Raw genomic sequence first — 13,570 nt, 5'->3', positions numbered from 1 at the left:
GTCTTTTTCTTTTTGTGCGTCAGGGCTAGGGTCACTAAATAAGCTACGCTTCAGAGTATCGATATTGAATTCCAAGAGCGAGCATGCGCCATCTTGTTTCCGCGCCACGCTACCCACGCGCACGCGCAATGCGCACTTTCGCGCATGATGCGGGGGTGAAATCGTATCGTGCGGGGGTGAAATGTTCCTTTCGTTTGCAAGGAGTAGTTGACGGCCTTGAGCTCACCTTGACATCCTGGGGACGCTCTGGTGGACAATACATGGATTATCGCACGACAATCATACACGCTTCTCTATCCCACAGGGAGCATTACGTTAGCCGTCCTTGATCCTCAAATGGGGATGATATCGGTGTGGTGCGGAAACAAGATGGCGCCCCTGCTCTCCCTTGGACCTCAGTGTCGATACTCTGAAAGCTTATTTAGTGACTCTAGTCAGGGCTTTCTTCTTTTGTAGTTTGTAAACCTGCTCCCTTGGGAGGGGATTAGCAATAGGAAAGGTGACCGTGGGCATAAGGGATTTCATTGTCGCGCGGGCGTTTCCCTGTGGGCAATACTAGAGTCACTAAATAGGCAATGCTTGTTGAGAGCCCCAAACAGCTGACTAGCAGACGATACTCTGAACCAATCAGCGAGCCCGGACTCTGTAGCATCAGCGCAAGGTCACAGGCTGATACTGCTCTCCACCACCACTGCGCACGGTCGCTCTTTGCGGCGCACTTTAAATTCAATTTCTGCGATAATTACGACTCTGTGGGGTGAATTACTCCTCATAGCGCATTTTACTGGTCTACTTAACCGTTTTTTAGAAAGAAAACAGAGTGTTAAAAATGACTTCTGTGCTACTTTAATTTTGCACTTTTTGTGAACATACCAAACTCTATCAAACTCTACCAACTCCACCAAACTCAACTGACGTCATTTGTAAACAAATTACGTCATAGTGTTCGAAATGAAGTACGCTGTAAGTTAGGGAGCGAACAAGGTCGTGACTGAAAGCCACGGTCTTGAGGGGATTACGATGGTCCCTGAAAGGGATGCGACCTTCGGTCCTACTTGTCTTTCCACAGTAGGCAGCCAACAAGTGCCCATTTGTGCAACTCAACCCTCCGCTTCCGATTTGTTTCGGTTTCAGTCTGTCTACCAACGTCATGATGACGTTTCTCGGGTAGAGCTCTATCTTTTATCGTATCCACGCTAGTGTGCTGCACACGACATTTTCCTTGTAGAGTATAATAGTATTTAAGGGTTATGTACAAATGATTCTATGTATGTTCCAAAAAGGGACAGTAAGAAATTATATTTACTTCGTCTTACAAAAAAAAAGGCACTAACCCTGTTACGCACGAGAAAATCACGTAAATCGCTGGAGAGAACGTGATGTGTGGTATATATTACGTGACTTCTAATCAAACCTACCAGATAGAGCAGAAGAGAGTTAGGAGTGAACAAAGACGTCCTCCACGTCGCATCGACACCCTACGAGAAGCCGGTAAGACTGGGTTCAGTTCCAGCGATGGAAGGTACCCCTCGAGAACCCGAAAACAGGTCAGCTACAAAGAAGACGAAGAAGAAACACAAGAACATGTGGAAGAGGATCACTATCTTTGTAAGTTCTATCGTATTGTCGTAACATGCATTGGTATTACCACGACCTACTAGATTATGCCGACCATGACATAATCGGCAACCCCTATGAGGAGCCCGTCCGCACGATCCGCTAGGAGCGCTACTCATCGGCCCGCGAGATCTACATCGTGATTGGATAATGGAAATTTGAATTTTGAGCGCGCAGAAGCGGACGTACGGCTACCGTAGCAGACGACAGCAACCAGCTCGCGTGGCTGGCCATGTGACGTCGAAACTTGGAGGTACCCGCGGGTTCGAATCCCGGTGCCGGTTGTTCTTTCTGGGGGTTTTCCTAGAGATGCGAAGCCCCCGAAAAAAATGGAAATTTTAGGGAAAAACATTTTGTTTTGTTATTTTCCTCGTTTCCGGAAAAAAAGCCAAAATTTTTCCAGGTGACAAAATTCAAAAATGTAAATTTTCGCGCCTTTGATGCGTTCCAACCCGACAACAGTGCCTCAGGTGCATCTAATCCGCCAACAACGAACAACTTAGAGCTCCGTCAGGCTGCTCCAAGCGATCGCCATCGTGTTCACATATTGTCGGAGTTCTGGTCGGAGTGGATGGGTTGTTCCAATTACCTATCGCAGAAGACAGCAGTCTCATGGGATGCTCTGCATGTATGCCTAGAGGGTGAACACTACTAAAGTTTCTAGCTCATTGTATGCTGTGGCTGGGCCGGCAATGCTTCGACTCAGTAGTAACAGTGTTCCTTTCCATTTTTTCCCCCAATTTTTCGGAAAAAAAACCGAAAATAATCGAGTATTTTTCGAGCGATTCAAAATTTCCGAAAATTTTGCATCTCTAGTTTTTCCTGGGTTTTCCTCAGACGCTTTCAGACATATGTCGGCACAGTTCCCTTAGAAGTCGGCCCAGGATGCACATTCCCCCAGGGCATCAGTCGTGACGTTGCCCATCTCATTGAGGCCGACAACGCCGAGCCCTTTCACAACCACCACCGCAGACGACAGCAACATCCCGTATGAGAACTTGTAGAATGATGATGATAAAAAACTTTAGAAAAAACACCTCCCATGGGAGGTCCACTGCTTGTAGAAAAATACTAAGGAAAGGTGAAGTACAAAGTATCGCAGAAATCGAGGAAGCAGTCTACCGCCACAGCTACACTGTTACAACAGAACTTCACCACATGGCACGCTCCTAGCAAAACATAATTCCAATTGATATCATTCTGTGCACTGATTTATTAAAAATGGGAGGAAGTGCGTATCTGAGACACATTATGCTTGTCCCAGATAGGCACCTCCCCCTGTTTTCAACAAATCAGGACACAGAATGATATCATTCGGAATGATGGTTGGCTAGGAGCGTGCTATGTGGTGGAGTTCTGTTTGAACAGTGTAGCTTACACATGGGGGCCCTGGGAAGAGGTGCCTATTTGACATGGTCGTTATAATCTACAGGGTTAGTCTAGCAAACGTTACACATTTTGATCGCATCGTAAAAATAGAAGACGGGTTTTATCCAACACCAAACTTTGCAGACTGGTAGCCATTTGTCTGAAGTTTTGTTGGAAATTTTTGTGAGCATTGTGGACCTGTAGAAGAAAAATTAGAAATCGAGCGAAATTTCACTCTATACATTTTCTATGGCCTATCTCACTCAAAAGTCGCCATTTTCTGCTGTGTGCGCTTCAGTTTCATTTCACCACACACAGGTGGCACCAGCATACAGAACAAGACCGGAACAAGAGGATTGGTGCAAAACATCAGAATCGGCGTGTCACATCATTGTAGGCATCGCTGCCTGTGTTAGGTGATGTGAATGTGACGCAGACACAAGAAAAAAATGGCGGTGTTTGTGTGGGATAGGCCATTGAAAATGCATGGTGCGAGATTTTGCTTTATTTTTAATTTTCTTTCTGCATGACCATAGCGCTTACAAAAAATTCGAATGAAACTTCAGATAAATGGCTATCAGTCCGCAAAGTTTGGGATGGACCAAACCTAGTCTTGTATTTTTACAACGCGATCGAAATGTGTAACGTTTGCTAGAATAACCCTGTAGGAGGTAGTGGGTATTACAGAGTTTTAGTGAACAGGTGTTATAGTCTGTCCGATACGATACCCGCTGTACGTCGTTGGTCTTATGGCGCATGGAGGGTAGTTCCGGGGGTATCGGGACCACTCGTTTTTAGAAATTAGTGAAAGCGTTTGGAAGGTAAATATTGCGTGGAAGTGGAAGGAGGTCATATACTGAATCTAAAAATGCATGAATTATAAAATTATGTGGGCTAGAGCTTTTTTTATACGTATTTCGGACACACATCTAGCGCAGGAGCAGGGATGGGCATAAATACATTTTTTGGGGGTACAGTGTGTACAAATATAAATACAAAATACTTTGTTGAAAGGGGTATTTAAATCATACCTGGGTAAATTACTTCTAAAATGTAATTAAATTACATTACGCATTACTCCAGTTAGAATTTAATTAATTTACATTGCTCATTACTGCAATTGAAATGTAATGAAATTACATTACAATTACTACGAGAAAGTAATGACATTACTAAGTCATTACCGCGAGCTTAATCACACTCTTCTATTTGTCTCTTCTACATGTCAGGGTGCCGCGCATGAGTTATCGTTCCACACTGTAGAGACGAAGATGACACAATGTATCACGGCAACGGGAAGACTGTCCGGAGGATGGGGCCCGCAAACAATGATTATCCAATGCCACAAACCGTTAAACTGAACACTCGATTCTTTTGTAAAAAGTAATGAGTAATGTCATTAAAATTACTGCCCAAATGTAATCAAATTACATTACAAATACATAATGTCAAAGTAATGCATTACATTACAAATTACCAGAAAAAGTAATTCATTACTGTAATTTCATTACAGTAATGACATTACTACCCAGGTACGATTTAAATACTCTTCATAAATACTTTTCAATGTGAGTATTTAAATACAAAATATAAGTACAGTATTTAGATACCGTAACTACTACTATAAATACTGTGACGACCATGTCATCTGGAATTACAGAAATAACGACGATCATGACAACAAATCAGCAAGTAACCCTAGCATTTATTTGTTACATTATCATGGCACTTTTAATATTAGAAGTTTCTCGAAGACTGCATCTTTTAGGCGTCTTCTGTTCGGCCGTACAATCAGACTCGCAAAGGAGAACAGCATCTCCACAGGTGCCGATGAACAAAGGCTTGCATTAAATTTGATAAAGATGCTTCGTACAACAAGGTAATCAGCCGCGACCATCGTCCGCAACAACAGCGAAAAACTCGCCATCTAAAATGATCTGTCGCATGCATGCTAGCTCAAACACTGCGCCCCAACCTTGCCCCTGTTCCCGAAAGGTCAAATGCACGCCAACTTTAAGACGTGTCAGTATATTCTGTATTTAGGAGTATTTATAAAGTATTTACAAGAACAAATATCACAAAATTAGTATTTAAATATAATTATAAATACATTTTTCGACTCGGTATATAAATAGAAAATATAAATACGTGTATTTATGTTTTAATTACAATGTATTTAAATACTGCCCATGCCTGCGCAGGAGAAACACGCGAATGCTAAGCCAAACGGATTGGAAACTTGCCACCGTGCAAAAGGCAGGGTCGTTTAATTGGGCTAAATCACCTCACTCTAGTGACGTTAGTCCAGGTTGGGTTTTACAGATTGGGGGGACGGGGGGGGGGCGCCCCTCCAGACCGTATGCTCATGTAGCATCTGCTTCTGTCCGATACATGTCACAAACGTTTTACATACCCGAGATTTCGTTCTTAGCATCCCTGTCCTTGCATTCAAACAGCAGGGCGCTCCTTCATAGAGTCGAAAAAATACCCTCATGTCGACATAGTTTCTCCTGAAGTCGGCCCAGGTATGCATACGAACCTCCCGTCTCCCATTCCCTTCCTGCTGCCCTTTCTCTCCATCTCACCAAATTGTACGCAGCTCATAGCCAGAGCTGCTCTGCGGCCCTAGTTACCACTAGTTAACTAGTTCCTGTAACTACTCACTTCTAACTGGGTCACCGCCAGGACTGACTGAGATACATAACAAACAACGTTGGGCTAGTTGGTAAGCATACGACATGGTAGAAAGCGCACAAAAAAACACGGACTAGAAGACGACGACAACACCCGCGCAAATATGTGCGCTGGTGTTGTCGTCTTCTAGTCCGTGTTTTTGTGCGCTTTCTACCATGTCGTTGAGATGCATAACCTGAGTAACCCTGACTTCAGCCGTGACAAAAATTGCTTTCTGAGTCACGTAGCTGCAATTGTAACTTAATTATCTCTTCCAACGCGATGTCAAGCGGGCTGTTAGTTTCGTGGGACGAACCACGTGTGATGAATTGATTGATTTTCATTTAGACTGCGATGACTGTGGTGACGTCCACCTGGGTGACTGCCCAGTTCATGGACCTCTCAAGTATATTAAAGATAAACCGGTAAGGATTCCACGAGATACCGTAATCTAATCTTATAAATATCAATACTTGAGCACCACTAACATGAAAGCCGTCTAGTCATAGACACCTTGAGTGAGATACATGTGAAAAATGTAAAAGGAGAGGAGAAAGGAGGTGGTGGAACTGTGCTTATTCTAATAAAAATATCTAATCACACAACTATCGTTGTCGTGTGATATGTCGGGTGGACATATTTTATTTTTTACTTTAAACCGTACCTCAGCTTGGACTACCCAGTGTAATCTCTCGCGTGCTCATTTTACTGCAATAATTAGGAGTCCAGAAAGGAACGAAAGGACGCAACTTGACGTAACAACTAATGGCGAATTCGGGTGGTCATTTCGTAGCAAGTTTTTTTGCCAGATCTCGAGCAGTCATGTTCGCTTGGTCAAAAATGAAGCAATCTCGCATGTTCGCGTGGCGCGTTCCGAGCGCTCGGAATTTGCCAGCTAGGACTTTTTTTGCCCGGTCTCAAAACGGTCGAGCAGCAGATTGCTCAACTGTATCCGGTGTCGTCACATCCGCATTGCAACGGTGGCGAGTGCCCTCATTGGCCCGCATGTTGAAATCACGTGGTTTAGCAGACGACAGAATTCGAAGACGGGCGATCGCGACGCCCCTAGCGTGATCCAAGTACCTAAAACCGCTAGATTACTAGCAATCATGTTCGGGTGGCAACGGTCACGTGATCCGGCTCGGTCGCCGACCTAGCAATTTCCGAGCGCTCTGTTGCTACGAAATGACCACCCGAAATCGCTATAGCATGTTAAAAAAAATTTCTGGACGCACTATTTTTCTCAACTTTTTCCCCCGTTTCTACTCTCAGTTCTCTGAAGATAGACAAAAAAGCCAGAGGAGATCATGAGGAAAACTTACACATACTGGCTTGACGTAACAATGAAACAAAATGTAACATGACGTTTCGATGCCTGTTCGGGCATCATCATCAGAATGAAACAAGAAACAGTACGCCATCCGAGTTCTACTTGTAGCTTAGTCATGACCTTGTAGCAATCATGTAGTGGCCCTTTGTGACTGTTACATGCGTTATCATTACGGTAAATGTGCCAAGATTCCAAAAATGTTCTTACCATCCATCTATGCTCGTGTGCCACGGTCTTTTCATCGTGAAAGTCAAAAGAATGACCTGTTTTTAGCACGTGCTCGACAAGTTCTGTGCGGTGATTCACTACCGCTGGTTTTGATATCTGTTGCTGATGTTCTTTCAGTCTCGTGGCTTTCTTTCTGCCAGTTTCTCCCACGTAGCAGGCACTGCATTGTTCACATTCCAACCTGTATACAACAGATTCTTCCATGTGGGGCACAGGGTCTTTGGGGTGACATAAAATATTATACAGTGTTTTGATGGGTTTAAAGGATGTGTGTATGCCAACTGGTTTTAAAATTCTTCGCACAGCTTCTGATAGGCCCCGAACATAGGGAATGCATACAATGTTTTCAGGAGTGGGGTTCTTCTCATGAACATCAGATATTCTATTCTGTGCCTGCTACGTGGAAGAAACTGAAAGAAAGAACATCAGCAACAGATATCAAAACCAGCGGCAGTGAATCACCGCAGAGAACTTGTCGAGCACGTGCTAAAAACAGGTCATTTTTGACTTTCACAATGCAAAGACCGTGGCACACGAGCATAGATGGTGGGTACGAAAATTTTTGTAATCTTGGCACATTCATCGTAATGATAACGCATGTAACACTCACAAAGGGCCACTACCTGATTGCTACAAGGTCATGACTAAGCTATAAGTAGAACTCGGATGGCGTACTGTTTCTTGTTTCATTCTGATGATGATGCCCGAACAGGCATCGAAACGTCATATTACATTTTGTTTCATTGTTACGTCAAGCCAGTGTGTGTAAGTTTCCCTCTCAGTTCTCTCTCCGTGTAGCAGACGACGCATCTCCAAACAAGCAAGCCAGTTAGCGGGTTGTACCGCGATTATAGCCGTTTATAAGGAGAGTTTGGCCATTAGGAGGAGCCTAAGTTGAAGCGCGTCATGTGACGCCACGGCTAAGCGACCTCCCTCGCTGTGCTCTATTTTTGTCCCGTCTTCAACCGGTCGCCGGCGCCATATTGATGTTGATCGTTGTTTACGATGAAAGGAGAGAAGACACGTGCATACGCCATGCTTCGAAAGCCTTTCGTCCTTGAACTCTTTCAGTTTGGCAACAAAGCCCCTCTTATCACAGGCAGCTGTGGGTCTGAAGCTGGTTATTCCTGAATATTACATTCACTGCGACAACAAAGCTGTCGACCAGCCTGAGGACAGCATCAAAATGGCGCGCACCAGATGGCTATTGGCTAGCAAGCGCATTCTGCTTGGATTCAGGCGTTTTGGGTGGCGCAACGACGACTCTGGCGTTAAAATAGGCTTCACCCATGAGACGGCAAGAGATCAGAGAATGGCCAAACTCTCCCTATAAATGGCTCTGACCGCGATGACGTCAAAGCGACTCTGGCGGCTAGTTGCGGTCATTGCCAACCGTTGCGCGCGGTGGCGACTTTCTAAAACCGCATTCCGCGATATGTATGCACCTGTCGAGTGAATCAATTCGCATGGTGCGTTTTAGCAAGCAGGTTAACGGCTTGGTTCGAAAGAAATGGTCGTGACTGAAGCGCTTTCTGTGTTAAGGCGGTCTAGTTAACGTTCGCTTCCGAAGAGAGTTGGCTGCACCGCCGCAAATTTGTTTTCTTCGTTTTGCTTTCCTGTCGCGCTTTAAGGAAGTAATGTAATCGGCTCCAGCATGCAGAACATGCTAAAAAACGACAAAGCCATTATTTTCATTCGCAGGGATCTGGAAAACTGCAGTAAGCTTGTCAAATTTGTTGATTGCAATCAGTTGTCCGACTGTTACTGTAGGAAATGACATAATTTTGACCCAAATATCACGGGCGAGCGTGCCGAGAGAAGCAATTTTGTTGCATCTCCCATAGACTCCCATGTATTGAAAATTTGACAAACTTAAATTCGCAAAAAAATCAGTGAATCGCGTCAGGCCTTTAAAAATATGTCATACCCTAGACAAACTCGAGGGGATCACGCCTGTACCCATTTCGTGTCGAAATTTAGCGAGGTTTACGAGAACCCTGCGAACAAAAATTCCCCATAGACTTTCTTAAGAAGTGAGTCCTGCTTAAGTATCCAGTAACTCTTGATAACTAGTCGAAGCGCTGTTAGCACTCACAACAGTCTCAAGATAGGCTGGCGTCGTCTAGTATTAGTCTCGTAGCCCATATTTTTATGAAGCATTACCGCCACGAAGCAACTTGTGTAAATTTAATAACACTCAAGCTATGTTTAACCACCTTTAAACGCAGGTGCCCATGGGTACGCCCTGTCGGGCGGATCTGACCTTTCCTGAGGGCCTCGTTCTGGGCAGGTCGTCCATCCCCGGAGCACAGCGTGGTGTCTACACCATGGTGGGGCTTCCCAAACGCACGTGCTTCGGACCATTTGAGGGCGTTGTCGTCGCGGATACCAGCAAAGTATTGTAGCATTATTCTTTAGGTTATAGTCTCCAAATTTAAAGGAACGAGGGAATTAAAATTTAGGTTGCTTAACAGCGTGTTCCATTCGCCGGCTAGGCGGCATTGAGGGGTACTCCCTTGTAGGAAGCTTTAAACCTTGTCGAGTATGATCATGTGCCACTTCGTTAACTGACTACAAACAGGAAAATTAACTTTTACTATCATTAGGGTACCAGTTACACGTGGGAGATCTGCAGTCGTGGCCGGCGCTACCTAGTGGACGCTCGCCCTCTGTCGCTGTCCAACTGGATGCGTTACGTCAACTGCGCCAATTCGGAGGCGGAACAGAACCTGGTAGCCTTCCAGTACAAGGGTTCCATCTACTACAGGACCTACAAGAACGCCTCACCAGGAACGGAGCTGCTCGTGTGGTGCGGAACGGAGTTTGCCAGGGAACTGGGAATCGTCACTTCCAGGTCTCAAGGTGAAGTCAACGAAGAAGACAACGGTACGTGATACTGCGCAGACCTCTACGATGATTGGGCACGTGAGCCCCACACTGCGTTTTTGACCATGGAGTGCTGAGGCAGGTGAAAGACGCTTGACGCGATGCGCCCCGGACACGACCTACTAGATTATAGCGACCATCGCCATATAGGCACCCCTTCCAAGCGCCGCATTTGGAGGCTAGTGGTGTCGCTACTCAACGGCCCGGTTTTTGCTCCCTCAATTTCTGAAGTACCAGGGATGGGCAGTATTTAAAAACATCGTAATTAAAATACTTGTTGTAATATAAATACATGTATCTATATTTCGTATTTAAATACAGACTAGAAAAATGCATTTATGATTGTATTTAAATACCGATTTTCGGGTATTTCTTTCTCGGGTAATATCTTATAGGCATACTACTAAATACAGAATACACTGACTTACATCCTAAAATTACCCTGCATTTGACCTTTCGGGAAGAAGGGCGAGTTTGGGGCGCAGTTATGCCCGCCTCACATCTTTCTTTATCAAAAATCTGTGTCGATTTAAAAAGATAACATCCTGTATATATTAGGAATCACGTTTTTCACCCAGTGCCCTCAGGAGGCAAATCTCATCAAACATTAACAACTCTATATAAAAAAATACAGCCATTTCTGCTCCAGATAGAATAGTTAGGAAGCAAGCGAGCTGGTGACGTAGATCCATTAATTCGTCCATTAATCCACCATTAATTTACTATCACTTATTTATCGCTTTGTGTTCTCAGTAATATTGTGTACACATACAGGGTGTGCGCGTTTGCTTTGCCTTTCCAGGTAACAAAGAGGGATGCAGGGGAAGTGTCTTCAAGTGCACCCTGTGTGGCAGTTTGTTTGCGTCCGAAGAGTACCTCAACAGGCACAACACGGCCAAGCACCCTAGCAAGGGAATAAAGCATCGGTGTACTTTCTGTGACTACTCCAGCGATAAGACAAACAACGTTAAAGCACACGAGAGAACGCACACGGGAGAAAAACCCTACGTGTGTCCACTGTGCTGCAAGGGATTCGCGCAGAAGGGCAACATGGAAACCCATTGGAAGAAACTACACGCGAGAGAGAGGGAATACGAATGTTCCACCTGCGGCCGTGCGTTCGCGCAAAAGGTCCACCTGCAGAACCACGAAAAAGTGCACACTCGCGAGAGACCCTACGTATGCGGGCATTGCGACAAGACCTTCACAGTGAGGGGCAACCTAACCAGGCACCTTCGCATCCACGCGGGAAAAATGTTCTACCAGTGCGATCGTTGCGGATATGGCTTCGCCGATCACAGCGCTCTCAAGAGGCACACGGTGAGTGTCCACACCAAGGACTTCCCACACAGGTGTGGATCGTGTCGCCAGGGGTTTCGTTGTCCGGCCGAGCTCAGGAAGCACATGCAGAAGAGACATCCTTTCTTGTGAAGAACGACTTCCTTTCAGAATGTATTACTCGTATCGGTTCAATTTGTAATGCCAGGTGAGACTCTTAATAGGATCCACCTTTATTTAGGGTTTGCTGAAATAAATCCTGTTTCGAGCAGTCCTCTCTTCCGGTGAACACGGTCTACTAGGACAAACGAATGTTTTTGTGCTTGTGTGTACGGGCTTCCTTGGTGAGTGGACCTTTCTCACATACGGGTCGTACCCTAACGGCTCTCCAACGAACCAAGCTCGGCACGCGTCAAAACAGATGCATGTGGGCAGCACCAATGACCAAAACGGGTTCGGAGTGGGGCCGACAAGCTCGCGCCGTTCGTGCGGTCTCCTCACTGGTCTCCACTTCTGTCGTCCTCATAGTGCGCCATCTGGGGAAGACGGAGGTAATCCTCTTCGGCGCCTCAAGGTCATACGCATGCGCTTAGGCCATTGTGAAAAAGATCCATTGACAGGGCATTATTGCGCGTCCGTTCTTATACAACGCTAAGGTGACACATTCTTTTCTCGCGCGCGCTCTTTTCGGCTGCGCCGTGTTCTGCAAAGAATAAAATGAGCTCCTGCGAAAGAATACGCGGGAGGCCTCTATTCTTCACACTTTCAGAAGTCATTCGCTCCTACAAAGAGCATGTCGGAGAATGGGGAAAGGAGTATGAGGAGGTTACGTCGTGACGTATCCTATTTCCCTGTCACGTGACCTGTGACGTCGACCGACGGGTATAAGCGGGTATAAGCAGCGCCACAGTCCTTTGATACTCTCTCTGGTCACGAAACTCCGCCGGGAAGTTAGCCTAGGGACCGGAGCTTCTGCGCGGCAGCACGCGCATAAGCAGCGGGGGTGACGGTCGCGCGTGGGCTGAGCGGGCCGTTTTGGGTGGTTTTAGGCACAACAAACCAAATAAGGTTGTTCAGCGTATTTGAATCTTGTTATAATTTGCACGTGCACGGGTTTGAAGTGCACGGGTGTGAAGTGCACGGGTGTGCAGCGGTATATAGCTCTCTGAGCAGTATAATCGGCTGCGGACGCGGGAGAACTTTCAGGGAGCAGTTGCTTTCACATACCGACGTCCAAATAGGCCTGATCGCAAATTTGCAGCGGCGCTTAAGGCGTTAACGATTCGGTACGTGGCTTTGTCACTTAAAAACGCTGTATTTAGGCAGTTATCTCATCAACACGCTTTACTGTACGTGTTCCGATGGCGTTGGATGTCCGAAATAATGAAGACTCTACCTGCGCTACAGCAATGCACCCAATCATCATTTATTGCAGATTTACTATTTTAGGTCTAGCAGAACTCCACAATACTGCTATTGCAACGTGGTTCCCACACCATGGAGGTTTTAATTAACTACATTTTATAATTGTATTATACATTTTATGAATCGCGAAACAACAGTGATCACAATCAGAGGCGCTGGCAATGAGGACTTTTATATCACAGAACATCAATGGCCGTGAGTGCCTTGGCTTTACATCATCGATTATGATAATCGGCAAAAACAATGTTCCAAGGCAACTCATGGAATGACCAAATGTCTTATGGCCTTGGATGGCCAGACTTATTTGCACTGTTCACCGTCAGTGGTGAGTGTTTCCCGCCACCTGCAGCAGGGCGTGATCTGGGACTAGCCAGGCTAAGCTTCTTGTTCTTTTCGCGCGAAAATAAGTGCAGCCGACATCTCTAAAAAAAATTCAGCTGGTTTCTGGATGTAGAGCGCACTGCATCCAATGCTAGCACCCGGACATGTGACATACATGTGAGGTACATGTGACACCTTGCAGGTTGCACGGACCTGTGCCAACTTTCTCTGCAGGGTGTACTGCTTGTCTTGTGCGTCCCACAGCTTCCGCATCACGGACGCATCGGGGGGACCACGAAACATTTATTTAAATCACTTTATTTCGAGGCCGTACTGGAAATATTTATTGACTATGGGACCCGTACGCGATATAGGTATTACAGGAGTTATAGGTCTTATAAGGGTTATAGAAAATACAGGTATTATAGGAGGTATAGGACCTTT

General features: G+C 45.6%; 1 protein-coding gene across 1 annotated transcript; it reads left to right on the top strand.

Moving 5' to 3' along the window:
• Positions 1 to 5,943: 5,943 nt before the first annotated feature.
• LOC135374539 (histone-lysine N-methyltransferase PRDM9-like) lies at positions 5,944 to 11,651 on the top strand. The gene is made up of 4 exons (XM_064607479.1): positions 5,944 to 6,083; positions 9,445 to 9,612; positions 9,823 to 10,102; positions 10,905 to 11,651. The coding sequence occupies exons 2-4, from the start codon at positions 9,451 to 9,453 to the stop codon at positions 11,531 to 11,533; spliced, it is 1,071 nt and encodes a 356-aa protein (XP_064463549.1). The 5' UTR covers positions 5,944 to 6,083; positions 9,445 to 9,450; the 3' UTR covers positions 11,534 to 11,651.
• Positions 11,652 to 13,570: the final 1,919 nt, after the last annotated feature.

Source organism: Ornithodoros turicata, chromosome 1 (assembly GCF_037126465.1).
Source record: "Ornithodoros turicata isolate Travis chromosome 1, ASM3712646v1, whole genome shotgun sequence".
In the NCBI taxonomy this organism is placed as follows: Eukaryota; Metazoa; Arthropoda; class Arachnida; order Ixodida; family Argasidae; genus Ornithodoros; species Ornithodoros turicata.
Note: the sequence above shows the minus strand (reverse complement) of the source record. Positions and strands in the feature narration are given on the sequence as shown.